This window comes from Aotus nancymaae, unplaced genomic scaffold (genome assembly GCF_030222135.1).
Source record: "Aotus nancymaae isolate 86718 unplaced genomic scaffold, 86718_ANA_hifiasm-v0.15.2.pri h1tg000088l, whole genome shotgun sequence".
In the NCBI taxonomy this organism is placed as follows: Eukaryota; Metazoa; Chordata; class Mammalia; order Primates; family Aotidae; genus Aotus; species Aotus nancymaae.
The window spans coordinates 15,194,379-15,221,686 of record NW_026988503.1 but is presented as its reverse complement, the minus strand read 5'-3'; the positions used below and the strand labels follow the sequence as shown (position 1 = coordinate 15,221,686).

The window sequence follows — 27,308 nt, the reverse complement described above, 5'->3', positions numbered from 1 at the left end:
TGGCACATAATAAGCATGCTAACATCAGCTATGACTACGCTACAAAGGGAATGAGAGATATCAGTGCTTTCCTGAGTGCTACGACCTTCATTTGGCAAACCACACAGTGCCACTAGAAGCTTTGGAGTAGAGAAATTACTGATTCCAACCTGGCATCAGGTTAATCTGATGCTAGTCTTGTGTAGTACACACTAACACCTGTAACTATTTGCACAGATAGGAAAAGGGCCTGAATTAGCATAGTAGAAGCCAGGATAGAAAAGAATATAACATCAGCTGCGCGTGGTGGCTCACATCTGTAATCCTAGCACTTTTGGAGGCCAAGATGAATGGATTTTTTGAGCCCAGGAGTTCGAGAGCAGCCTGGGCAACACGGTGAAAGCCCAACTCTACCAAAAAAATACAAAAATTAGCCAGGCGTGGTGACATGTGCCTGCAGTCCCAGCTACTCAGGAGGCTAAGGTGGGAGGATTGCTTGAGTCCAGGAGGTTGAGGCTTCAGTAAGCCATGATCATGCCACTGCACTACAGCCTGGCAACAGAGCAAGACCCTATCTCGAAAAGAAAAGAAAAGAAAAGAATAACATCGGGGGAGTTTGGAGGAAGAATGAAAGGACAGTGCCAGCAAAAGTGCAAGGTATAGAAGAGAAAAATGACCTGAAGAACGTTCTTTTACAAACCTACCAAAACATTTAGATGATCAGCCACATGCTACTCTTGATTCTGCTGTCCTCTGAACACCTAGAGTTACAGTGTCTGAATGAAGTCTGGAGTAGTGTTGCACAGGCCCTTTACATATTGCTCAGCTGTCATACACATTCACACCCTTCTCTCAAGGCTATAAACTCCTTCTGAGACAAAGGCAGTGGGGTGGTATAGAAGCTACAGCCCTAGTGGCACAGAAATGGACACGCCAAGCATCAGAGATTGGTAAGTCACCGTATGAATTATGTCTACGTTAAAGAATTCCAATGGCTTCCACTGTCATCAGGCCTAATTTTTCTTGGTGGAATACCATCTCAAGTTTGGGAACAAAGAAGTATAAATCCATTAATGATGAAAGCTGAAACAGTGCCACGTTAATTGAAGCTCCTCTGAATTGCAATAACTGGAGATACACCCACACACCACACTTAGCCTCTGTTCCTTAATCCACAGTTGCAGTTAGTCAGCCGCCACCCTGAGGGAGGTACCGACACCCAGTGTGCAGCGCCTGACTCAGGCTGCTTTCTTAGATTTACTATTTGAAAAAGGTAAAGGCAAATATACAAATCCGTGAAACAAAAAACACTTTGCTTCTGCTTTTATTATTCATTCACTGGTACCTTACGTTCCCCAAGTATAACACAGCATAGGCTATTGTTCTCCTCAACTGAGACTTAGGATGTTAATTACATATTTCCAATTCCTTCAACATGTAATGATAATGTGCAACTAATTATTTCAGCAAGCTGAAGAAATTGTTTTTGGATATATGTCTGTAAATATGCAAGGGAAAAAACAAAAGAAATATACCTAGATGTTAGCAATTACCTCTAAATGATGGAATCATCAGCAATTTAAATTATTTATACTTTCCTATATTTCCAAATTTTCTAAAGTACATAGTACCTTATAACTAGAAAAGAAAGTTTAAATTTCTTAAGTTTTCCCACACAAATAAAAACTCAATAATAATAAATATGAAATGCCAAATAATTTCACATCATTTCATTAATATAACTTAGGACAAGTCATATATGTGTGTGTGTGTGTGTGTGTGTGTGTGTGTGTGCATGCATACATACACACACACTCTCTCTCTCTCTCTCTCTCTCAATGTTATGCAGGGCAACAGGGAATACTAAAGCAAGCCAAAGAACCACAAAAGCTCCTCCATGCTAAGGGGTTCATTCAACTATCAAATTGCTTAGCAAGAATTTTTCTAAGAAAGAGCTTTCTGTTCACCAAAGTCTTCAGTATGTTTTACAGGTAGGCTACAAAGAACATTTATTACCTAATCATTCTCTAAGAAGTCATCTATTAGAATTTTTAGTAGGAAAAACCACACATATCCCCAGTCATTCTTCACCTGATGGTATATTTTGTTTGGACTCCAAATGTTGTGGAATACAATTGTCATATTATAACAAGCCTTTGTAGTCCCATTAAGAGACAAGAGGCCGTCAAAAATTATAGACGTTCTAAAGTATGAAATAGTATTAAAAGTCACTAGAAGATTAAAATAATCGAAAAAGAAATGCCATGTCCCTAGAGCCCAGCACCTATCATGTGCATCAATTTTTCCTTGTGGCCTGTTAAGTTCCCTGGGAAAGGGCTTTTGTCACCCAAAGATACCCAAAGCATGCAGACTCATGTTCAGCTTCCCTGGGGCAAGAATGAGGCACATCCAGACCTGCATCGAAAACCTTTAAAGTGACAACTGTACCTGAAACATGGGACTACGGGGCACTAGCAGTATAAAGCCACGACTACTGAAATGTGGAATACAGAGAAAACACCAGCCAAATCCCAAGGAGACTGGTGCACAAAGTCTCCATAGCCTCATATCACAAGTGTTATCTGGATCTATGTACTCAGAGTAGAATGAGACAGACTTCCACCAAGATCTGTTCAAAGTAAACCATTATATCACTTTTCACATTTTTTTTTTTTTTTTTTTTTTTGAGACGGAGTTTCACTCTTGTTGCCCAGGCTGGAGTGCAATGGCGCGATCTCGGCTCACTGCAACCTCCGCCTCCTGGGTTCAGGCAATTCTCCTGCCTCAGCCTCCTGAGTAGCTGGGATTACAGGCACGCGCCACCATGCCCAGCTAATTTTTTGTATTTTTAGTAGAGACGGGGTTTCACCATGTTGACCAGGATGGTCTCGATCTCTTGACCTCATGATCCACCCGCCTCGGCCTCCCTAAGTGCTGGGATTACAGGCGTGAGCCACCGCACCCGGCCACTTTTCACAGATTAACACGTAGAGGTTTGAGGTTTGAGACAAGTTTCCAGATTTAAATGCATGTCTGAGCCACAGATGATAAAGAACTTTCCCAAACTCACCTGGGATGTTGAGACTTCTCTCTGGGGGGAGATTTCCCCTTCTCCAGATTCAGACATTAAATCAAGGCCAGATGTGGAAGACAACGTGGCTTTAGAAGTGGCAGCCTGGTCTTGGGAAAGAGATGAGAAGGGGGATGTGGGAGAGGGCAGCCTCGTCACATCTTCTTCTGTCGCAGCTACCTCTTTCTGGCTAGATGAGCTTGAAGCCAGTTGGCTTGTGTCCAGGTTTGGTGCAGGGGTGCTGACCACACTGTTTTGAGTTCTCTTAATGTCTTCAACATCTCCATTATACTTCCAAGCGTCATCCATCTAAAAAAGAAAAAATCACTTTAAACTTGATATTGTTACCTTTATTTGTTTCTAAAAGTTAATTATTAAATTAATATTTTAAAACTAAAATAGCATACCTCCCACAGTAACATAACTATTGCTAAAAGCTTGGACTGAGTTCTTTCACACTAATAGATAAACACAGATGTAGTAGGGGAAATTGTTTTAGCAAAAGCATTCATATCACATACAAACTTCTGAAATTTGCTTTGCTTGTTTACTCCAAGCAAACATCTTAAGCATTAAACTTCCACTGAATCTAAACTGGCATAAAATAAAATTTCCGTGTGTGTGTGTGTGTGTGTCTGTGTGTGTGTGTGTGTGTGTGTGATGTGCAGTTTACATAACAAGATGGTGTAACTCCAACCTCTGTACAAGTTCACCAACATTTTGCTCTTCAGAACAGACTAAATGAACTGAGAACATTTTTTACCATGTAAGAACTGGGGAATGATGAGCTTGACTGAGAGCCAAAAGGTCTTGGTGATGTTTGTGTGTGTGTGTGTATATATATATATATATATACACTGTTTGTGTGTGTGTATATATATATATACACACACACACACAGAGACATACACACATACACACACATACACACTTTAAGTTCTGGGGTACATGTGCAGAATGTGCAGGTTTGTTACATAGGTATACACATGCCACCATGCCATGTCTATACCTATGTAACAAACCTGCACATTCTGCACATGTACCCCAGAACTTAAAGTGTTGCTACACCCATCACCCCAACATCTACATTAGGTATTTCTCCTAATGCTATCCCAGTCTTGGTGTTCTGTTGATCTACTCCAGGTCAACAGATAAAACTCTAATCAGTCCCTTTACTTGATGAATATTCTGTAGTATGGACATCAACAATTTATTCATTTGATGTGCATTTAAAGTTGCTTAAAATGTTCTGTCACTTCTAAAAATACTGCAACAAATATCCATATCTCTTTATAATTGGAACTTTCATTTTTATAGCACAGATTTCCAAAAGTAGGCTTGCTGGAACAAAGGTTTTATATATATATATATATATATATAGTTTCTAAAAATAACTGTAGCAATACACTCCCAAAGTAATGGATGAGACCATCTGTTTCTCGGCATCCTTGCCAACGCTAGACATTTTCAATGTTTTAAGTCTATATGACTCTCATGGATAAAAAGTTATATGCCTTATTTTTGCTCCAGGGAAGCTGAACATACTTCTGTGTGCTTTGTTACCAGCCATTTGAATCCCCTCTCTCTTGAAATGGCCACTACTTTTCTATATTCACTTTTCTAGTGCTTTTCTTTACCCATTTGTGGAAACATTTTCTGTCTTAGAGATATTTACCCTTTACCTATAATACGTTTTGGTAATATTTGTCTGAGTCTATATATATACTCTTTTGACTATGTAAAAGGGGTCTGCCATGAAATTCTATGTTCAGGAGTTTCCCAGTTAGCCTAGGTAGGCTTCTCTCACCCCAAATATTCAATTTTTTTACACTCTTTTGGAGTTTAGGATTGTACATTAGCAGAGCTAAAAAAAATCTGAACATTAATCATAGGACTGTGTTGCCACCTTTTGCATAATTCAGATTAACACATTCATTGTCAGATATGGTAACACTTTATTCTCAGGAAAAATGCTTCAATATTCTATATCTTCAAAATCCTGATATTAATGGAAATACATATATATAAACAATAAGATGTATTCTAATCATTATATTCAAACATATCAAGTTCTGATGAAGTAGAAACCTGAAAAAAGCAGAAATTTGTACATAAGCACCTGAAAATATCTAGGCTAAACCATATGAAATTGCTGTTCTGTAGGTCAAGAAGAACAATCATACCAACAACTTCATATTTTTCAACCTAATAATTTACAAAAGATACATCTAAAAAAATGACATTATAAAATAATACTCTGCCTTAGAATATATCTTATTCATTCTTTAAAATGTATTAGCCCTATTTTCACAGAATTGAAAGTTTAATAAATTCTGTATCATTGCTATATCTTGTGTTAAATTTGCGTTGAACTGGCATAAAATAAAATTGCCTTATATATGTTATGTATAGTTTACACATCAAGTTGATATAACCCCAACCTCTGCACAAGTTCACCAACATTTTGCTCTTCAGAACAAACTAAATGAACTGAGAACATTTTTTTTACCGTGTAAGATCTGGTGAGTGATGAGATTCCCCTTGTCTGAGAGCCAAAAGGTCTTGGTGTGACCACAGATGTTAACCTGGCTGTATCAGTTTTCTGGTAACTTCTGGGGAGAGAAGCTGAAACACGAGTCGACTCCATTTGCATGCTCAGTGAACGCAGAGAAGACAAAGAAACTGGACATTGTTCCTCCATGGGACTTTGAGAAGGAAGCTGAATTTCAGTAGTTACACTGTCCTCTCTTTTTGCAAAAATGGCAGAATCTTCTTTAGGAATTTCTGAAGGATAAGTTGTTCCCTTCTCTTCTACTCTCTCACTCTGGTAACTTGCTTCTGACATCATCAGTGTGGGGGGTCGCTTTTCTTCATCCAGCACATCATCAAAAGAATACATTCTCCTCCTCGATAGAACTGTAGACTTTTGATTTTGGGATTCCCTTAGCAGAAAGAAATGCACCATCACCACAGAGATACACATTTGACACAGAGAGGTGGAGAGAGAGTAATCAACACACAAAATGGACTGGGAATAAAAAGCTGTTAACTTCACACAAGAATCAACGTAACACTTACAGAGTATAAAGATGTAATTATCTTTTTTTTTTTTTTTTGAGATGGAGTCTTGCTCTGTCACCTAGGCTGGAGTGCAGTGGTGTGGTCTCAGTTCACTGCAACCTCCACCACCAGGGTTCAAGCAATTCTCCTGCCTCAGCCTCTGGAGTAGCTGGGATTACAGGCATGCACCACCATGCCTGGCTGATTGTTTTATATTTTTAGTAGAGACAGGGTTTCACCATATTGGCCATGCTGGTCTTGAACTCCTGACCTTGTGATCTGCCTGCCTCAGCCTCCCAAAGTGCTGGGACTTCAGGTGTGAGCCACCCTGCCCAGCAAGATGTATGTAATTATCCTAATGTCCCAACGAAGAAAGAATAAGAACTTGACTTCTTTAATTAAAAAGATTCTCAAATACTTCACTCGGATATATATTTTTTAATTGTAAAGAGATTTTAATAATGAAACAAGGAAATTTTAGTAAGAGATTATTCACAAACTTTTACCTACAAGTTTATAACTTTCAAAATTAAAACACTATAAATATCATGATTGATAACCAATTTGAACCTTCCAAAGTCATAGATTAATTGACAGCCCTGTGAGGATTTTTACCTGGAAAAATCTCCAATAATTAACAAAAAATAAAAGATTACAAAAGACTCAGGCTTTTGCGGAGATCAAACTAGTGTATGATTTAATATAGCTTGACAGAACTTGTATGAACAATTATTAGGGATTAAAAGTCACTATTCATATTTACAGAAAGGTTTACAAAACACCCTCATCTCTCACATTTAGAAAGGAATACCTACCTTCCAACCTAACTGAATTGCATTTAAGTGAACGAAACTGTGCTTATCATTGGCTTTTAGGGCAGAAAGCAGCCTTGTTTCATTTCATCTGACAACATATTTCCCTTCTGACATTATTCTAAAAGCATATTTTCCTTCTCCTTGACCTGTAAATACCCTAATGTTTCACACAGTAATGAATGCTTTATAGGAAAGTTTAAATTTGACCTTTATACTGTTATGTTGCAAAGCAAAGAATAAAACACACACATTTATAAAAACTTTCTTTAAAATATAATGAATTGTACCATTAAGCATGAAAAAGAACTTTGCTATATTTTACACAATTTAGTTAAAAGTAAGAGTTGGTTTTATTGGACCACCTCATTCCTTAATTCGCTTAAGAGTAAATGTAGTGTATTTCCTGCACCAAACACAGCCAACGCCATCCAATTCTGCATGTGAACGCACAATGTAAGAGAAGAAATAATGAACACCTATTTTAAGTCCTCATTTACTTTGTTACTCTAAGTCACTATTTCAACAATGCTTTGTTTTTTCACTGCAGACCAAAATCTGGAACGTTTCTTGCATATTTGATTAAAGTTGAATATTGGTGGACACTTACATCACACTACACTTACACAAAATACCTATTTATAAGCCTGGCATCCCCACCCCTGTTACAACCAAGGTGCATTCAGCATTATTACCTGTCCTGGAGCATTTCCTTAAACGTCTTAGAGCTTCTCTCAGACTTCTCAAGTGCCTGCTTTTCAATTTCTTCCCTCTCTTCTTTTTTCTTCTGCAGATCTGAAGTGTAACTTTTTCGACGGTCTTTCCATTTTGCAAGGTCCTGACAGAAAAATCACATCAGCAGGGGCACACCTGAATTTCTACACACCATTTCTAGCAGCGAGAATGTGCCAGAGTATCTTATTACATCACTGAAACTATTCACTCCAACTGGATGCCAAGGTGCCCTAATTTTGCTTTTTATAGCCAGTGTTTCTGTACTAAGCCTTTATCTGTGTCTGTCTGAAAAACCTGACCTAATAAGATAGACCCCATTTTTGTTTTCCCAGAAAGTATCTGCCTCATTGCACACTTCACAAAGAATGCTAAATGCTTGTAATTAGATCAAGAACTGTTTCAAATTCGTTTTCATCTCACTCCAACAACCTGGCTGTTACGTGAAACATGTTTCACTGGTAAGACTGAAACAGAAACGCAACTGTGATGGTTAAGCGCAGATGCAGTCTGTCTTTCATTTAACGAACAGAGCTCAATCCCTACTTTGAGACAGGCCCAAGTGTAGGAACTATTAATACATACATGCATAAGGTGTGGTTCCCCTCAAGAAACTCTCAGTTTACAGGGGAGAGACAGGCATCTAAATAAAAGTTCAGGAACGAGTGTGACAGGATTGCGTGAGACAGTGGGGTCCTAAGGAGACCATGGGGCCAGTTCTACCTCCGGAAGGGGAGGCTGTGGAGAGGCTTTAACTGGGAAGGTGAGACTTGAGTATGCGATTTCAGAAGGGTTAAGTCCACCTAGGTGAGGGTAATAAGGAACACGTGGTGAGAACAAACCAACACCTGTCTCCCATATCCCCAGGAACATTAAGTCTAACCTTGCTGGGTGACCCCAGGGACAATCATCCTAATTCAGCTTTTCACTTCCCCCTAGAAACCTAGACTGGTTCTGACACCCAGGGGGTTAAGACATTTTGCAAGGTATAAAGTTTTCCATGTCTCCAAAACAGAGAAACGCCATTCTAAGAACTGTTAGTGGCATTCCAGTGCAAACAGAAGCACATTCAAGGTCTCAGACAAAACCAAACTTCACCCCCAGGGCATGCAAAGTAAGTTTGGTTTATACCCCTTGCCAGCCCACAGAGCCACTCCTGCTTTAAAAACAGCCTGAGACCAATATGAACTTCTTCCAGAAAGAACAAAAGGAATGCATATTTAGTCCTATAGCATAACTGCCATGAGATTTAACCTAACAGATAAGCCCTTAATACTTTCACACCAGAAAATTCACCATGTATTTTGGCAAAGTGATACTGAACTACTGTTTCTTGACAATTAAATTGAGTTCCCAATTAAAAGAGGCACGAGAATTTAGAAAGGTAGGCAGGGCAGGGGTTTCTTCATTTCAGAGACTACTAATTCCTTTGAAAATTAAGATTCACTCTGACTCCTGTGTTCATGCTATCACTCAACTCTCACCATAAAGTCGTCCTCAAATTCCTTTGGATTTGCTCTGATCATTTGTCTACTGTATTTCTTTGCATTTCTTCAGTTTTTCACAATTACTTTATTCAAATAAACAGTCAAGCTTCTTTCTTCAGGATCAAAACTAAAGATTAAGTCTATATCTATATAAACACCTGGATATATGTCAACTCTGCAAAAACATTTCATTTTGATTCGTATTATTAATGACTTCTTCAGCCAAAATATTGCTCTGAGTTCTATTACTTATTTCTCCCCAAATCTCCTTAATTAACTCTTAATTACTAACCCTTTTCATCTCTCCTTACTGATGCCAAGATCTCGGCCAGAGCCCTGTTCCTCTTCTCTCCCGACACTTTGGCCAGGTCTTTCCCATCAGAAGTATACTCAATGTGCACATCCCAAATTCAACCACATAAACAAGTGAATAAGTTCACTATACTGCAAGGAAGCAACTCACATTTTTGAGAACTCAGGGAATATTAGAAAATAAACATTCAGGTATATTTTTCACCATGGCCTTTATACAACAATAATAGGAAAAAAAGGTTTTAAAATCTTTGTAAATGAAGTTGATCACATTTTATACAGAACTGAATTCTGTAATAGCAAGGAAAATGGTCTTGAGTATATTGACTTTGAGAAAAGCAAAGAATAGTCAGACAAATACTCTCTCCCCGCTCCCAATCCCCCAAATACTCACATCCTGCCATTTCTGATCTTGTTCTTTTAATTGTGATTTTAATTTCTGCATCTCCTCGTAACGAAGCTGACGCAAGTTTTGAACATCCTCTGCGCTGACATCACTCATGGACTTACTCCTACAATAAAAACACTCATGGTTACTATGGAAGTTCACATGACCAGACTTAGGGGTTAAACTGAGGTTGGACTTACATTTGGAAATTCCACCTAAATTTCTACCTAGACACTTCAGTGATAGTGTCACAAAAGTAGCACTACAAAGATAGATGGTGTTTTTCCAAAACTCAGAAACAAGAGCCTAGCACTCGAGTGTGAATTTTTTCACAAAATGGCTAGATTAGCCCTATGTGAGTCTGACAAAAAAATAACCCAAGGTTCATTTTTAAAGAGGTCAATGCATAAAGGGATTACTTTAGGGAAAAAAATAGTCACTAGAATCAACTCTTTTTATTTTCCATCTCCCTCAAAGATAATCTGTTGAGGTTTGGCTGCCTTTTCTGGGCACTTATCAATAATTTAATGTTTACCTGATATTTTTCTCCTCAAGTTCAATACCATGAATAAATGTGCTGCTGCTTCTAAAAGATTCTATAAGAGCTGCCCTACCACAGCACTAGACTTGTTCTCAAAGCACCACAGGTAGTTTCTAATAGTCCTTTATAACTCCCTCTATAACCCTCTTCTTTTATGAGGGCAGCTTGCATGCATTCAACTTGTAACACAAGGGGAGACTGAGGTTAAGCTTTGGGAGAGCTCAATCAACAGTAGAAACCAATGAACAGAGTGGGGCATTGGGCACAGGCACATGTGTGCTCTCTACATGCACATAAAAGAGCCAGGTAAACTCTACCGGACGGGAAAGAGAGACTGAGGGTGGTCTCAAGGAGAGGGAGAGGTCAGATCTAAATACTGAGGAGCAAGTAGGAATGAGAGAAAGAGCCTTTGAAGCTCTTTCCTACTGATCTTTTATACTGCACTCCTGACTTTATTTAAGTAACTGTACATCTCCTGCCTAGGCATCTAAATTTTGTCTTCCAAGAAGTTGCCATCATTATTTATTTTAAAGCAGGTTTGCTCTTAGCTAGTTTAGGAATTCCTAGCTTAGCTAGCCCATGGAGTTAAAACTTCCAAGCGATTCCCAATTCCATAGTTAAGGAACCAGTCCTTCCTTTGACTCATTTCCAATTGCTCCTTGAATGAATAATTCTGCAAAGATATCCCCTAGGCACTTCAATTGTCAAAGGATTGATTAAAATAATATCTACAAGGGATTTTGTAAACTGTGACTCACTAAATGCATGGTTATTGTTGATGTGACCAAATTCAATCTTGTCCCCAAACCTGCTCTTCCTCTTATGATTACTAATGTTGCTACCTGCCCTCCAGTCTTCCACGTCTGAAACCTAAGAACCACTTTTCAGCGTTGTTTCTCCCTTCTCCCCACTTTCCATTAGTTATCAAGTCCTTTCATTCAGTGTCTCTTTCTTTCCATCTCTATTGCCAACACCCTAGATCAGAGTACAGTCAACTCACCTAGACTTCCAAAATGGCTTCTTAAATTCATACCCAACCTCCAGTTTCAACAAACGTCTTTCCTAAACTATTCCCTCTGATTCAAAAGCCCTTTACCAGTATACATAACTTCTTAAGTGCCATTCACTCCTCAGGACCCCAGACAGGTATATCCAACTTCTATTCATTCTCCACTTAGAAGTCTAATAGGCATCTCAAGTTTGTCACAGATAGAAAACCTGATTATCCCCTTCACAACCTGCTCATTTCTCACTTTCCTGATATCAGTAAAGGTCACCTCTATCCTTCCCAACATTAGGTCACACATCTTGGAGTCATCCCAGATTCTCCTCTTTCTCTCATATACCATAACTAGTCCCATCAGGAAATCCTGTCCCTCTGCCTTCTAAATATATCTAGAACACAACCACTTCTTACCACTTCCACCACTCCACCCTGATCCAAATGTCTCCTACCTGGATGATTACAATTATTACAATAATCACATCACATCTGCTACCTGGATTATAACAATTATCACCTCCTACCTGGATTATTACAATTATTATAAAAATCACGTCACATCACCCACCTCTTCCTACCCAACAGCAGCCAGAGAGGTCCTTTCCGACTGCACTCAGATCATGGTATACCTCTACTCAGCACCCACTCCTTTCTTCCCATTTCACTAAATTAAAGGCAGGTTCTTCCAAAACTCAAGAGGTCCGCCATCCCTGGTTCCTACCTCCCTCTCTGTGCTCATTAGCACCATGCTCCCACTCCCTCTGCTCCAACCAACTGGTCTCCCTGCCCTGTCTACACCTCCTGCTTTTCTCCCTGCTCTTCAATCTGCCTGGAATGCTCTTCACCCAGATATCCACATAGCTTCTCTCTCACTTCCAGGCATCTGCTTAAATGTGCCCTCTGTGTTTCCTTCTCTGACCACCTTACTAGAAACAATCAATGCTCCTCTCCCCCGACCCAACCTGTCCTTTGCCCTTTCTCCTCCACGGCATTTCTGGCCATCGGAAATGCACATTTATTCACATATCACTTGCCTTGCCCTGTAAGATTATAAAGCAGAAATTTTCTAATTTGTTTGCTGGTACATCACCTGTACCTGAAAGGGAGCCCAGACCTGCTGGATACATGTGTTGAATTAATGATCTAGAAAATATTCAGCACTTTGGTGAAGTCTTCCCAGTTCTTCCATATCAAAGCTTCTCTGTCCCTCCTCTCAACCCCTCTACAGCTTCAGCTACACCTTTTTCATGGTACTAAACCCTCAGCCTTATGTCTTGTATAGTGCATGTGTGTATGCACGTGCGTGTTTGTATTCTCTTCCTCTCAAGTCATGTGATGCTTATGAGGAAAACACATTAGCAGCACAAGGTGTGTAGGATATCCTCATTCAATGTCTGTGATAAGAATGAGGTAGGTTTTCTCATATTTAATCAAGTAAAATTTACTATACTTAAAATGTTTCTAATTCTTTTTGTAAGATTATTATGGCTATTCCCAGCTCTATGAAGAAAGTTTCATAGCATTTATTAAGGACTATTAAGAAATAAATTATATAGAGAGAATATATGATGACATATATGAATACAGATGGATCTATTAATGTAATATATCTAACTAGGTATGACTACTTATAAAACTGATTTGTGTGAATTTGAGAATATAAGTTCACATAAGTCACACTGTGAAGAATGAGGCTATTTGAACTAATACTATGACAGACTCACTAAGAAGAGGCAGGACAAATTTTTCAAGAACCAGGCATGAGGGTACCTAGACACTCAACACATGAGATTACATAAACCCCAGCACAAAAAAACAAAGGAATGCTAACAAATACTTTAATAATCTTGTGATGTGAGGAAGGCTAGAAGGCCCAGGATCACCGAGGGGTGCTCTCCTTGGGCCCCAATCCTCCTGCACCATGCAATGCTAAGGTGTCTTCCCGTGAAATGTCTTTCTCAATGGCAGAGGCTGCATCCTCCTCCTGGGTGCCCCCAACATGAAGCAGAGCCTGGCACACAGGCAGTCCTTAATGTGAACAAAGTGAACCAAATACACTCTGAAGTAGACAAGTCTCTGTGTAAGGCACAATGTGAGCACAGTTCACTCCCTAGGGTACATAAAGTTAACCACATCAAGGCTGCATACATTGGATAGCAGCTGGAGCCAGGCACCACAATAAGCCAGGAGGCGGAGGGCTGCAGGCCCAGTCATGGTGCCCATTTTCACCCCGATCTAACACACATCAGTTCACTTCCGAGCCCCGGTTTCTCACCTGCTAAGTGAGGAAGGGATTATGAGAACTGGATATGGCTGTGTGGGTTGCATGTTTTAAACCATCTGGGCCATACACTAACTTTCTTTAAAGCAAACATGATTACATGGGATCTCCCACAAGCAAACTCTCCAAGCTGCTTCAAATCAGAGAGGTCCCCGCAGACCACAACGATACAATCTAGAACTTTTGGAGCAAAGGAAGGAGTCTCTCAGCCAGATCACAAAGAATTATTTCCTCCCTTATCAGCATTAATGGCATAATATTCAGCTTCTAAGGGCTTACTCTGTGCCAGCAGCCTCGCCAAGCAGTCTACATGAATTATCTCAGAGGCAAAGCCCTAGTCCGGTTCTACCACTCACAAGTCACATGTCCTTGGGAAAGCTGCAATATTTGTTTCTCTATCTCCACATCCCTATCTGTCGGCCTCACAGATTTGAGATAAGCACCAGAGATAGCATCAGAAAAATTGTTTGGGAAAACTATGAAGGACTGCACAGCTCTAGTATGTTTTGTTGAATGAAAGGTGATTAGACGCCAAACCACACATCTCTGACAAGTCCTGCTTCATTTGTATTTCCTTATTTGGAAGGGCTCCAATTTAGAACTGCAACTGGATTTTTTCCAAAAAATACACATCTAGCATCTTGCCTTGCTGTTGAACAGAATTTTTTAAAAATAGCATTTGGGAGGAAACTGAGGAAAAAGGGGAAGTTTAAGGAAGAAGGTGTCAATCATAACATAAGGTCGCTAAAGTCTTACTTTCTTCTTCCACTATGCGGAATGCCTTCTGTGCTCCTCTACTTACTCCAGGAGTAAGCGGAGTAATAGAGGAGTAAGGGATCAAAAAGGACCAGCATGTAGCATATTTTCTCAAATATAAAACCATGGATAGCTTCATAAAGCAAACAGAAATTTCATGATTCTAAGGTTAGGGATCCTCAACTTTCAGAGAGAGACAGGAGTATACTGCCTTATGTACCTCTAAGTATATTTCCCTCAGGTATTATAGGAATTCTCTGAAAAGCAATCAGTGCTAAAACTTGGGCAAGAGGCTTTGGAATCACCATACACTAGAATAAAAAGGCAATGTGACGAAGATATTTTCACTGAGAGTCTCAATGAGGGTTCCTCAACGGCACCACTGTTGACATTTTGGGGCCAGAAAACTCTTTGTTGTAGGGCACTCCTGTGTACTGCAGGACATTCAGCAGCATCACTGGCTAAGAAGGCACTAGTTGCCAGTAGCGCACACACCCCCACCCACCCAGCGGGACAATCAAAAATGTCTCCAGACACTGCCAAATGTCTCTGGGGGGATGGAGGGAACTCCTTAGAAATAACTCACAGTGGCTTTTTTTCCTCTTCTTTTTTGCTGTCATATGGCTTTATAATTCTACAGACTCTTTTGGCTAAACTCTTAAGTGAAAAAATGGAATCAGTGTTCATTTCCTATTAATACTGGCAGCAGATTCAACAGCTTAATCACATACAAGATTATTTCTACATATCTTTACAAAAATTTCTCTGACAAAACACATGCCCAGATTTTCAAGTTTAATGAAACCATACAGACATAAAACCATGCAAAACAAAAGCACACACAAGAAATAACAACCACATACAAAGCGTCTTACTAAACATAAACAGACAAACTGACAGGTGTTAAATGCTAAATAAAAAGCAAGCCAGAAATTAACAGCCTCAGACTTCAAAACATGTTGCACATTTCTCTTTAACCCAGTCCCTACAAAAAAGAAAGCATTCATGTTACAGGCAGTTATTTTTCAATGACATCATGTTGAGCAATAATTCTTTTCCAGGTAACTATGCCAGGCTTGACGACGTACATTATGTTCAGGGAAATATCACGCAGTATAAACATGAAACAAGTTCTAGATTAAAAGCCTACACTTAATCCAATTTAAATTTCTATTTTTGCTGCAGCAGATCGACTTAAGAAAAGCACCGGTAGGCCAGGCATGATGGCCCACATGTGTACTCCTAATACTTTGGGAGGCCAAGGCAGGAAGAATGCTTGGGCCCAGGAGCCCAAGACCAGCCTGGGCAACATAGCAAGACTCTATCTCTTTAAAAAAAAAAAAAAAAAAAAAAAAAAAAAGCACTGGTAACTGATAGACTACAGAGAAAAATCCTTTGTTATAGATTTGACTTATTTGACTTCAAGTGGTCCAAAGCACCCTTGAGTTTTCTGAAGACACATTCATATTATAATACTTTCCATTGTATGACATGTCATGCATTATTCAGTCTCCATTTACAGATAATCTTGCTTCATTTGTGTAGTTACCTTGGCATTAAACTGCATGCAGAACAGCCTTTAAAACAAATATTGTTCTATCCAAACAACTATCTTGGGTTAGAAAACATTTGCTGCTCTAATCCAGAAAAATCTTTAGCTTTTCAAGCTTTGGTTTTAGGTTTCTCTTTTCTTCTCTAACTCAGTTATATAACTTCCCCTCACTAAGGGGAACACATCCAGCCACTGAAATGGTTGTACATTTTGACATTCCCATCACATACTTGTACTCTGGGTATATGTATTCCCTTCAGGAAAAGCAACTATTTTTGACAGCTGCTTACATTATAAAGTTATATTTAATTTACAAATGAAAATTCTTCTGAAAGTTACAATTCAACATGCTTAAAGCTGCAAAGAGATTTTAATCAAGTTAAAACAACTTTCCTATGACTTGAGAGTAGCAAATGCTTAAGCGTCATGCAGACAAGCTGGATAGGGGATAATGTGCCTTAGCATGGCACATGGAAAACATGCAGGGACCCTGGTTTTTAAAATCAGTGGCTAGGCCGGGCATGCGGCTCACGCCTATAATCTCCGCACTTTAGGAGCCCAAGATGGGTAGGTTATTTGAGGTGAGGAGTTTGAGACCAGCCTAACCAACATGGTGAAACCCTGTCTCTACTAAAAATACAAAAATTAGCCAGGCATGGTGATACATGCCTGTAATTGCATCTACTTGGGAGGCTGAGGCAGGGAATTGCTTGAACCCAAAAGATGGAGGTTGCAGTGAGCCAAGACTGTGCCACTGCACTCCAGCCTGGGCACAGAGCGAGACTCTGTCTCAAAAAAAAAAAAAAAAAAAAACGAAATCAGTGGCTAACAAGTACTTGCAATTTGTTGCCTATGGCTCATTTACACCTTTGGCATCTAGAATGGTTATACTGCTTCACATTTAGTAGCTTCCAAGATTTCTGAATTATCAAAATTATAAAAAGCTATCAAACTAGAGATTCTTATATTTGAAGTAAATCCTTGTAAGGGGAGATACTTAGCTACTGAGGCTTGAGCAGATTAATTTATTTGTCATCCTTTAACTCTCTTCCTCTTGCTCAAATACTGTTAGCCCTTAGAGTCACAAAGTTACAAAGTTTGGTGGAAAATATTATGATATAGCCACCTTGTGATTTTAAGATGATACTAAGAGTGAATAAATGATTTATCTAATAGATGTAGTTTTTGCCTGTAATCCCAGCACTTTGGGAGGCCCCAGCTGGTGAATCGCCTGAGATCAGCAGTTCAAGACCAGGCTGACCAATCTGGTGAAAACCCGTCTCTACTAAAAATACAAAAATTAGCCAAGCGTGGTAGCATGCAACTCTAGTCCCAGCTACTTGGGAGGCTGAGACAGGAGAATTGCTTGAACCTAGGAGATGGAGGTTGCAGAGAGTCAAGATTGTGCCACTGCACTCCAGTCTTGGCAACAGAGCGAGACTTCATCTCAAAAACAACAACAACAAAAGTAGTTTTTGCAACAGTGATACTAGAAATTACAAAGATTTTTGCAGTTTTGAAAGGCCAATTTTGTACTATAAACATAGCTATGTTATAATTTTTGTTTCCTAATCAGGACTCTTGAAAATATAATACTTCCAAATATCACTGAGGGAAGATTAATGCTTCCCTACTAACAAAGTTCCCAGGGGGCCGATTATACGGATGATGTCAACTGCGTGTATTCTAAACTTGAAGTAAATGCTCATATTCTTTTTCTATCACAGATTTTCTAAAATGTAGTCATTGGGGCTTTAGCATCCACAAATCAGAATTTTAGTCTATGTAGCAATCAAATACCAAAATACATATACCTAGTCTTAGGCAAGTGTTTCTGCTACTTTTAATCAACTCATTAAATTTTTAAAAAGGAAAAAAACAAAGGATGGAGCTGAATTTTAAATTTCTAACAAAACAAACTATTTTGTCACGCACTGGGCACTGAGACACAGAAATATTACCATTAGGTTGCAAAATAAAGATTTCCCATTTAAAAATTTCATGCACAGCACAGAGCATCCCCATTTAGTGACATGCCATGCCAGAAATATGGTAAGTTAAACAAAGAACAAACAATATGCACAGATATTTTTACTGTGAACCACATAACTTACCCATTCTCACCATAAATCTTTTGAAAGAGTCTAAGAAACCAGAAAACCAAAAATTAAAAAGTCATTTTCCCAGTTACATTAGTTTGTAAACACTTAATATCTTTCACTTAACAATCTAATTGGAGATGGACAAATCTGAAAAGGTCACTTCTTCCATCACATTCTTGATCATGTCTCAAGTTCTCATCAATTTCCTATCTTAAGAAATTCAGATTAAGCAAAATGAAGAATTTCCTCAATTGACTGTCTGCTAACGAATCCATAAGAAAAGGCTTCCCGTTGTCAGGAACGGGTAAATTAGATTTGGATCCTCTAATTTTATTCAACCTAATCAGATGTGTCCTTCCCTAGGTTCAACAAACTGAACATTCATCAAAAAGGCAAGTTGCATAATACAAACTATCAAAATGGCCATGATTACACACATACAAAATTCAGCAGACAACAAATACCATCCATGCATTTTAACGTCAAAGTTTGCACTGAACTTTATAAATAAAAATAAGTTACAAATTGATAGTCCATGAAACCTAGGCCGAAAACGAAAATTAAGTTAGATGAAATTTGCAATGCCATATTTTAAGGGAAAATTTTACTCTCCCCCACCAAAAATCAGACACTCCAAAATGTGAGCAACACATCAAACCAAACTATAACCAGACTGTTACAGAAATGCCTGAACATGAGAAGTCTGTAAATTTAAGTTGGAAAACATTTTCATATTGCTGAATGGTACCACAGTACGGCTTAAGTGAAAGGCAACCTTTATGTATATATAGTCTTCAACAGGCCTAAATAAGTGATTTAGAGATATGCAAATATGGAATTGCACTTATTCTACAAAATGACTGAGGGTTTTTTAAAGCAAATTAAATTTTACAGGATGCTTCAAAATGGCACGCGACATGCAGAGTTGAGCAACACTATGAGCTGCTTTCTCGCCTGAGAAAAGTCACACAAGACTATCCATTACAAGCAAAATCCTTGCAGAAACACACTCTGACCTCTCCACCATTAGCCTTTTCTTGTGCCTAAGTCTGCTGGCCTCCCGGATGGCCTCCCATCTCTGCATGTCAGCCTCACTGCAGGGGCCAGGGGTGAAACTGATGGGAGGCACCGTAGTTCCCAGTTTCCACGACTGAATCTTACGCGTCAGCATGTCATCTTTCTTCCGCCGATAGGAAGGAACTAATATTCTACAGCTATTACTTTTTTCTTTGGATGGGCACGTCCTTTCAAGTACACAGAGAAATTTTGCTTGCATTTCTGGAGGAAGAGTCCAGGGTTCAGGGAAAGGGACTGGGTGGTATCTATCTGGGGCCCCGGACAGCGGCACTTCTTTCTTCTGTGCTGGAATTCGGCGAACAATCATATCGTCTTTTTCCAAATCCGGAAGAACAAGTTCACCTTCTCTGCACTGTAAAATTATATCTCGTTCTACAGAATCATCTTGCTCAGATAACCTTCTAAAGTCTTCAAAAGCTCGGAGAACATATGGATTTGCATGGAAAGCCCCAGTCTTTCTGATAAAGAAATCATCATTCTCTAAGTCAGGAACCAGGGCTGCCATCTCGAGGTCATCTCTTCTATAGCCTGGTTCATAAGAGAGATTCTTCCTGCGGGTTATGAGCCTTGGGCCAGAAGTGGGATCAATTTTGGTATGTGTTTCAGAAGACAAGATGTCATCAGAGTATGTTTGGAGGGCCTGAAGCAGTAAAAACTGACTGATGCACAGAAAGGAAAAAGGAAAGAGAATCTTATTAAGTTTGGGAAGAAAAGGTAATTAGCAGATCGACTAGCCAAAGGTAATTAGCAGACCAGCTAGCCAGTTGCTGAGAATAAATCATTTTAGAGGACCACTGGGGGGACTCTTGCTAAGCAGACTAGCATTTAATCCAACACCCAGGATTTTTCTGGATACTCTCTAAAGAAATAAGAGCAGATTACACTGCTCAGGAAAGCTGGGCACCACAGAGGCCACTGATGGGGCTGGAGAGTGGACTAAGCCAGGAGAGCCACTCCCTGGTACCCCCTTTTGAGATGGAGTCTCGCTCTGTCACCCAGGCTGGAGTGCAGTTGCGCGATCTCAGCTCACTGCAATCTCTGCCTCCTGGGTTCAAGTGATTCATCTCCCTCAGCCTTCCGAGTAGCTGGAATTACAGGGGCTCCCTACAATGGCTGGCTAATTTTTCTAATTTTAGTACAGATGATATTTCACCCTTTTAGCCAAGCTAGTCTCAAACTCCTCATCTCAAGCGATCCACCTGTCCTGGCCTCCAATAGTGCAGGGATTACAGGCATCAGCCACTGTGCCCAGCCCCTGGTACCCCTTTCTCATTCCATTTGCCACAGTGGCCTAAGTTCCCTCTGAACAAGGGGAATAATCTTTAAAAGTTCATGAGTTGGGCATCATGCACGTTATGCAATAGGTACATATAATCAGCAGGAAAAAGGAAAATACACTGCTCTGAAGTTTTATAAAAGAGCTCAAGGAATCTTCCCTTTGTATTTTCCCTAGACTTGCCCTTCCTAGTCTCTACCTAAAAGTTATTTCCTTTCTCCACATCTCCACACACAGCACAACTGTAAAATTAGGTAAACTTTCTAACAAGCCTTTTTGAACTGGCTTCTCAAAAGAACTGCCACATGTAAATATATCCTGTCTCACACATTATCGTGCTAAAGAAGAATGGTTGAATCCTACAGACTTCCAAGCTGACATAGTGGCACAGAAAGCAGCGTGTTATACATTATGCTTTTGTACTAAGTCCACTAAGTGAGTCAGGTTTCCTGATTCAGAGCAATCAGGTCCCAGGTTAATGGAGCAGCAGAAGCGGGCGGAGGGGTGTCTGAGGCCAGACCCCCAGCAGGCAGGCTCATACAGACAGGGGCACCTGGGCTCATCCGAAGCACTACTGCTTCTCCTGGCTGCATGGGAGTCCGGCGGTTTTACAGCCCGTTTGGTAGCTAATTCCAGCAAGAGTGAAGGGCTTTGGCAGTTGCCGTCTAGCCTACGCTCCGCCTTTCGTGCTCTACTAAAAATGGTGGCGCTTCTGTCAGAACCTGAGTCCTCATCCTCAGAGTCTGAATTCCTTTTACTGTGAGTGACATGGAGAAAAGAAGGGAGGAGGGAATGAGACAAGGAATTGGAGAAAAGCAGAACTACTAAAAATAATGCCATGCGATGGCTATGTATAGAACAGGACTTTTTCAGATCCAGATCCTCAGGTTTAAATTTAAACAGAAATTCATTTCCATTATATGGGTTCTGAGATGCTAGAGGACTAATCAGACTTTCTCGGTCTCTCTTATTTTTATATATATATAAAAAAAAACATGCACATAAAACCCCAGCTGGGGTATTCAATGAACACTGGTGTAACAGAAACATGCACAACGACAAACCTGAATCCCTGAAATTCCTTATACCATGGCTTATAAGTTTCCCTTTTTATTCTTTTCCAGTTCACATCTTCTGGGGTCCAACATTTGGGAAGAAACTGATCAAAAGCATTCCCTGGGTTTGGCATGACTGGACTTAGCTTGCGCACATAAAGATCATCCTTTACGACGTTGGGTATGCTCCTTGTCTTTGCTTTTTCCTCTTCCAAATAACAAGAGGACTTTGGAGTTCCTTGTACAGTTGGCCAGTTCTCCACACTGGTGCCCCAAGTCCTCCTCTGATTACTGTTCAAAACATCCAACCGGTTAAGAGACTGTATGAGCATTTGTGACACAGAACACAAACGGCATGCTTTCTGGCTCACAAAGTTCACACCACTGTGAACAAAGCAAATTAGTTTCCATTCCTGTCACCACCACAGTTCCTAGGACAAAGTTATGATAACAGCATCTCATTTTAATTCAAGGATAGCTAGATACACATGGGCCAAAGATACTGCATTAGAAGCTGTGTTAAAAGAAAGAGGTACATTTGGGGTGTTACTTTCTGAATTAAAATCAGAAGCATGATAGACAGCCAGATCCAGGACAAGTGTTTCTGACCTCGTCAGTCCATATAGCCCAGTGGCGAACACATCAGCAGGAGAAAATATTTGCGGACAAGAGTTAGGAGAGGTGATTTTCGAGATGACACTCTGTGGCCTCTTTTTCACTTGGAATCTACGGTTGGCTAAGTCATCCAAAACTACGTCAGGAAACCTTCGTTCATCCTCAGAGTCCGAACCACTTTCAAAACCGCACGCCTCCCTGTGATAGGAAGCTGGATTTGCAAAACCACACTCTGTTCTGCTAATTTGCTGAGAAATTAAAGGATTCTTTTCATGTCTACTAATATCAATCAAAAAAGGAAAAACATGACATGGCAGGGTTCATCATAAACAATATAAGTTATCTGGTAAGCTGAAAAATACCAATAAACTGAAGTCATGCATCTAAAAAAAGACCCAGCAAATCATATGCTGACGTTCTAAAACCGAAGAAATAGCTTTGAGATATGTATAACTAAAAATAGAGGGATGAAAAATATTCTCACTCGTCAAGCTTAATGTATTATCTAGGAAACACATTTAAGAGCCATTCTTTTTTACTACATTTAACATCCCACCACATTGAAAAAGCATATGACACTCAAAAATCACATCCCATCTCAGTACCTTGAAAATGTTCCATCTGCTTCTGTATAAACTGGGCTTGCCCAGCTTCTCCTGTTATCCTCATGTTTGTCCGGCTTCTTCTTCCTCAGAGGTGCTGGTACATAGGATGGCTGTCTACTTTTGTTGGGTAAAAAGCGATTGAAGGGTAACGCCGTCTTTGGCTCAACAGTCGAAATCCTTCGATACGACATATCATCTTTATTATAATCCTGCATCTTGAATGTAAATTCAGAATCTGTGTCACTTTCAAAACCTATAAAGGAGGCACAAGAATTAGCTTTACTCTCCAGATTATTCGCCTAACTGAAACCCACACAGAGCGCCTGCTTTGTCTTTGCCTTAGAAACCCAGTGCTGCCACTGCTAACTGCAGGGATTATTTTTAGAAATTTGTCACGAAGTTGTGATAAGATCCATTAGGAGGAACTTGCTTTGCATACTGGAGGCACATGCAGTACATTCTTTAGCTGTTGTAGGCTCAAAGCAGAAAAAGTCTTATTTTACTAGTGAGCCCCTTTTCTTCAATCTCTGCCTCCATGATTTTCCATAAGATTTGTTGATGTAATACATAGAAATAAAATCTAGCAACGGAGTCACAGATACTTAAAACAACATGCAAAAATAATTCTAGGGGAACTCAGTAATTTAAAATAAGGCATGCAGCCATCTATCATTTATATGAGGGGAGAGATCAGGAAAGATGTAGAAAGAGAAGGAACAAAAAAAAAAAACCAGGCTTGCAAAGGGTCTGGATAGATCTTATGAACCGGAATCACATATTAACTATGAGGTTGAACTGGATGACTTCTTAAGTTCCAAAGGAATCTCAACTCTTAACGCCCTAATGAGAGCACAGAACTCACAGTTTCTTCTAAGTGGCCATGGAAATTACACTGGGAACCTTGTATTATGATTCAACATCATTTAAACACAAATTCAAAAGAATACTCTTTGATACCCCTCAAGGTCAGAGAGATACAAATAGTAATCTGCTTTCTTAAAAGAAGAAAAAGAAGAATTCTACTCTTTCAGAGACAAAGGAAGAAAAGGGGGGAGAACAACACCACAGATCCAAGCCAAGTTTTCCCTCGTTCTTGCCCATCTTCTCTTCCTGCCTCCTGTGCATTTGTCAAGGTTTGGAAGTGTTACTTCTCACCAGGGTTCTCTCCGGGCCTGGCTGTGCACAGAGCCTGGCAGCTATAAGCTCTCAGCAGGTGGAGCACCTGCAGGGTTAACCTGAGTTAAAGGCAGTCTCTTCTCCTCCCTCCAGCCTGGCAGGAAGCTACAGTAAATCACACTGAGAAAGGTCTACAGCAAGTCGCTTAACATACAGCTATAAGGCAGGGACAGAGTAAAAGAAGAGTAGAGTCTTAGCAAAAGAGAGAAAGTAAACACAGCTATGACCATGAGGAGTAGTAATCAATAATCTGGTGCTTTCTTTTTAACACCTTCTAAAAAAATAAGACATTTATCTCTCATTTCCAATAAGTATATCAATGACTCTTGCCAAAATCTATACATGTGGAATTTTTAAGTCACAAATAGCCTATTTTCAATTTTTAAGATAAAGTCTTTTTTTTTTTTTTTTTTTTTTTGGTCCAGTACGGTGCCCTGGAGAGGATTTTTTCCCCAAAATATCATTCTTGATATGAGTTTTCATATAAAACTAGAGAATGTGACATTGCAATTCTGTTATCCTAAAAGTATTATCCTACTTATAGTGTTCATCAGTTTAGGACTACCATCTAGAGGGTAGCAGCAGAATTTTAAGATGCCGATCACAAAAGAGCTTTATCATCCTGGTGTCTCCATTTTTTTCCCTGCTTGGTTGTAATTTCCAAGACTTCATGTCTGCACTCTTTAGACAGGGTCTGCAGCCCCTTTTCCAAGATCAGGAAGGGATGTGACAGTGGCCCTCTGCTTTTGGTTACGTGTACAGGTGCCCATTCCAACAAGGATCTGAGAAGATGACTTAGCCTCCAACCACTGGGCAGGCCACTGCATCTGAACTGACTGAAGCCTGCATATTCCCACACGCCCTCTGTCTTTTCTCCTTTTATTCCTTAGCTAGATATAAAGTCAATCATTACATGGAGTAGGTTCTTCCATCAGGACAAAGAAATACAGCGGGTTCAGAATGTAAGCCTCTGCTTTTACAGCTCTAACCACTCAGATGAATCACATACTCAGATTCATTTCCTTAAACATATTGTAATCGTCATCTGGGCTATGAAAATGTCACACCTAGATAGCAAATAGCCAATACATGTGGCAGTGATATCAAGATTAATGCTTACATAGCCTTTCACATTTTTTATTTTTCATTTTTAAAAACAACTACTAGTCTGAAAGATAAAGAATTCAGGTTTTTTGTTACCATGCTTAATAAATTGTTGATTGATTTTTTTGGAAAACAAATTCCTAGTATGTCGTATTTATGTAAGTTTTACATCAGAAGTAAAACAAAGAATAAAGTCCAGTTAATGATGCGCATACTGAAGTATTCAGGATAAGTGTGATATACTCTGAAATGCCTCAAAAGATAAGATGATTAAATTGTAATAGAGAACGAAAGAGGGAGGGGAGAAAGAGAGAGAGAGAGAAGAGAGAGAGACGGCTTTAAGATAAAGCATGCATAATAAAACATCATGGTAGAATTAGGCAGCAAATACATGTGTGTTCACTGTAGAATTATTTTAAGTTTGCGGATTTTTGATATTTTTTGTAATAGATAAGCTAGGAAAAATATCTAGAAATATAAAAGTAATATTCCAGATACACAAGCAATGTAAAATCCCTAACAGTCAAGCACAAATTCACAGCCAGAACTCAATGTGTTCACATTGGTGTTGGCAGAAGCACAGAAATATTTCAAAAAAAAACTTTGTGATTTCAATCTAGTCAAATCTGAATAGCTGGAGATGTACAGTCAGAAATTGCTGACACTATACCCAACAGCCACAGGATTAAGATGTGTGTTGAAATAACTGAACTGACCATAAGCTTGGGATTTTGAAAGAAGTTTCCTCCCCACAACAGAATGTCTCTAACATGTTCCTTTCACACTTGTTCTGTCTTGGGTTAGCTCTGACCCTGAAAAGACCAAAGGAGGATTTCTACCAGCACGTTAGGTGGTGGTACATTACTCAATCTACAAAGTTTAACATAATATTCTGTCATGATAGATAGCAATCATTTCTTCTCATCTATAGAAATAATTGTAAAAATATTTTTCTTGTTTTTGCTTAAGAGAATTTTTTTAATCTTTTGAAAAAAGCCAAGGATGAAAGTTAGTAACTAGAAGAGACTTTTTTTTGTGTGCAGAATCTTATATTCCTTTTTGTGTTCAGATATATCAGCTTATAGAACTCATGAACACAGATTATTAAGCCTGAATCTGGAGAGAGAAAAGCCAGGATAGATTACCACTGATGAAACAGGTCACAGTACTTTCCAGAAGTGAAATTTTTCAAAAATGAAACTATCACCACCATGAAGGAGGAAAAAACAACAAAACCCCCAATTATACTTGCGTCTCTATGAAAATCCACTTGTAAGTGAAATTTTTGCCTAGTTTTCACTCCATTTTTCTACTCTGTCCTGTTCCCAGTTCTCCCTTGATATGTAAACAAATAGACTGACAGCCAAAAGCACAGCACACCTTCACGTCCCCCTCTCAACGTGATATCAGAGGAGCAGCTTGTCAATGACCTAGAACCCAAAGAGTCCAAGCTTTCAAAGGAATCTTCTCTCTTATGGTGCCTTGGAGGAGCAAGAAATTCTCCACGTTCAGGACACCAGATGTCACCGTAGCCACTGTCCCTGCCACTTCTTTTCAGGAAGCTGGAGTCTTCGAGTGCCTAAAGAAAACATGTTTTAAAGAACTTAAGTTAAATAAACTTCCAAAAAATATAATTGGTTATTATTTGCTTGTTTGCCTAATTTAAGTTGGACTTCATTTGACATGTGAGGCAATGAGGTTTCTTTGTCAGACAAGAAAAAAGCTGATGAAAAACAGAAAATAAATCTATAATTGTTTCCCCACAACTGATACAATAAGGAGGTATTCAATATTCAAAGCAACAATAAGGAGATATTAATATTATTTAATAAACTAGTACCTATGTTCTATTTAAAAATAAGGAAGGGGACTCATTTAATGGAAGTTCAGAATAACATTGAAATGTTAAAATCAATTATCACAGTTCTCTAGCAATAAATATGTAAAGAGTCAAAGAGAAAAATTAACCTTAACTTAGCCAACCAAAAGGAGATTAATCAGCAAGATTATATTCAGTCTATCTCCAGGAAACATTTGGGATGGCTTATATAACATAAAACCTTAACAACTGAAGTTATTTAACTTCCTTCCCCAGAAAAATAAAAAGGAGCAAGTGGGCATACATTTCACAGAATTCATTTACTTTCACTAGTTACACAACCTAGTTCTAAGGTCCTGGCAGCTGGGTTATCCTTCTTGTTGAATCAAGAGAAGCATACTTGTTTGCGACATGTAAAGCTTATTTTCTCTGGACCTAAATAAAATATTTGTTTGGCTCAAATAAAGGATACACAGAAACATCGCAAATGATGTTAACTGTAGGTT

At 39.2% G+C, this 27,308-nt stretch overlaps 1 protein-coding gene across 12 annotated transcripts in view; it reads right to left on the bottom strand.

Moving 5' to 3' along the window:
- The window catches only part of LMO7 (LIM domain 7), a 229,263-nt gene that overhangs the window by 34,594 nt on the left and 167,361 nt on the right, over positions 1-27,308 (bottom strand). For 4 of the 12 annotated variants that reach the window (XM_012472043.2, XM_064369108.1, XM_021671794.2 and 1 more), the window contains 9 exons: positions 26,364-26,562; positions 22,704-22,956; positions 21,493-21,774; positions 19,092-19,811; positions 18,088-18,117; positions 9,847-9,964; positions 7,617-7,759; positions 5,559-5,991; positions 3,050-3,358 (listed from right to left, as the gene is read on the bottom strand). In XM_012472043.2, the coding sequence (XP_012327466.2) occupies positions 3,050-3,358; positions 5,559-5,991; positions 7,617-7,759; positions 9,847-9,964; positions 18,088-18,117; positions 19,092-19,811; positions 21,493-21,774; positions 22,704-22,956; positions 26,364-26,562 (2,487 nt within the window). Of the gene's footprint in view, positions 1-3,049; positions 3,359-5,558; positions 5,992-7,616; positions 7,760-9,846; positions 9,965-18,087; positions 18,118-19,091; positions 19,812-20,981; positions 21,186-21,492; positions 21,775-22,092; positions 22,297-22,703; positions 22,957-26,363; positions 26,563-27,308 lie in introns of all 12 variants that reach the window. The other 8 variants (XM_064369110.1, XM_064369112.1, XM_021671795.2 and 5 more) reach the window with 4 other exon arrangements.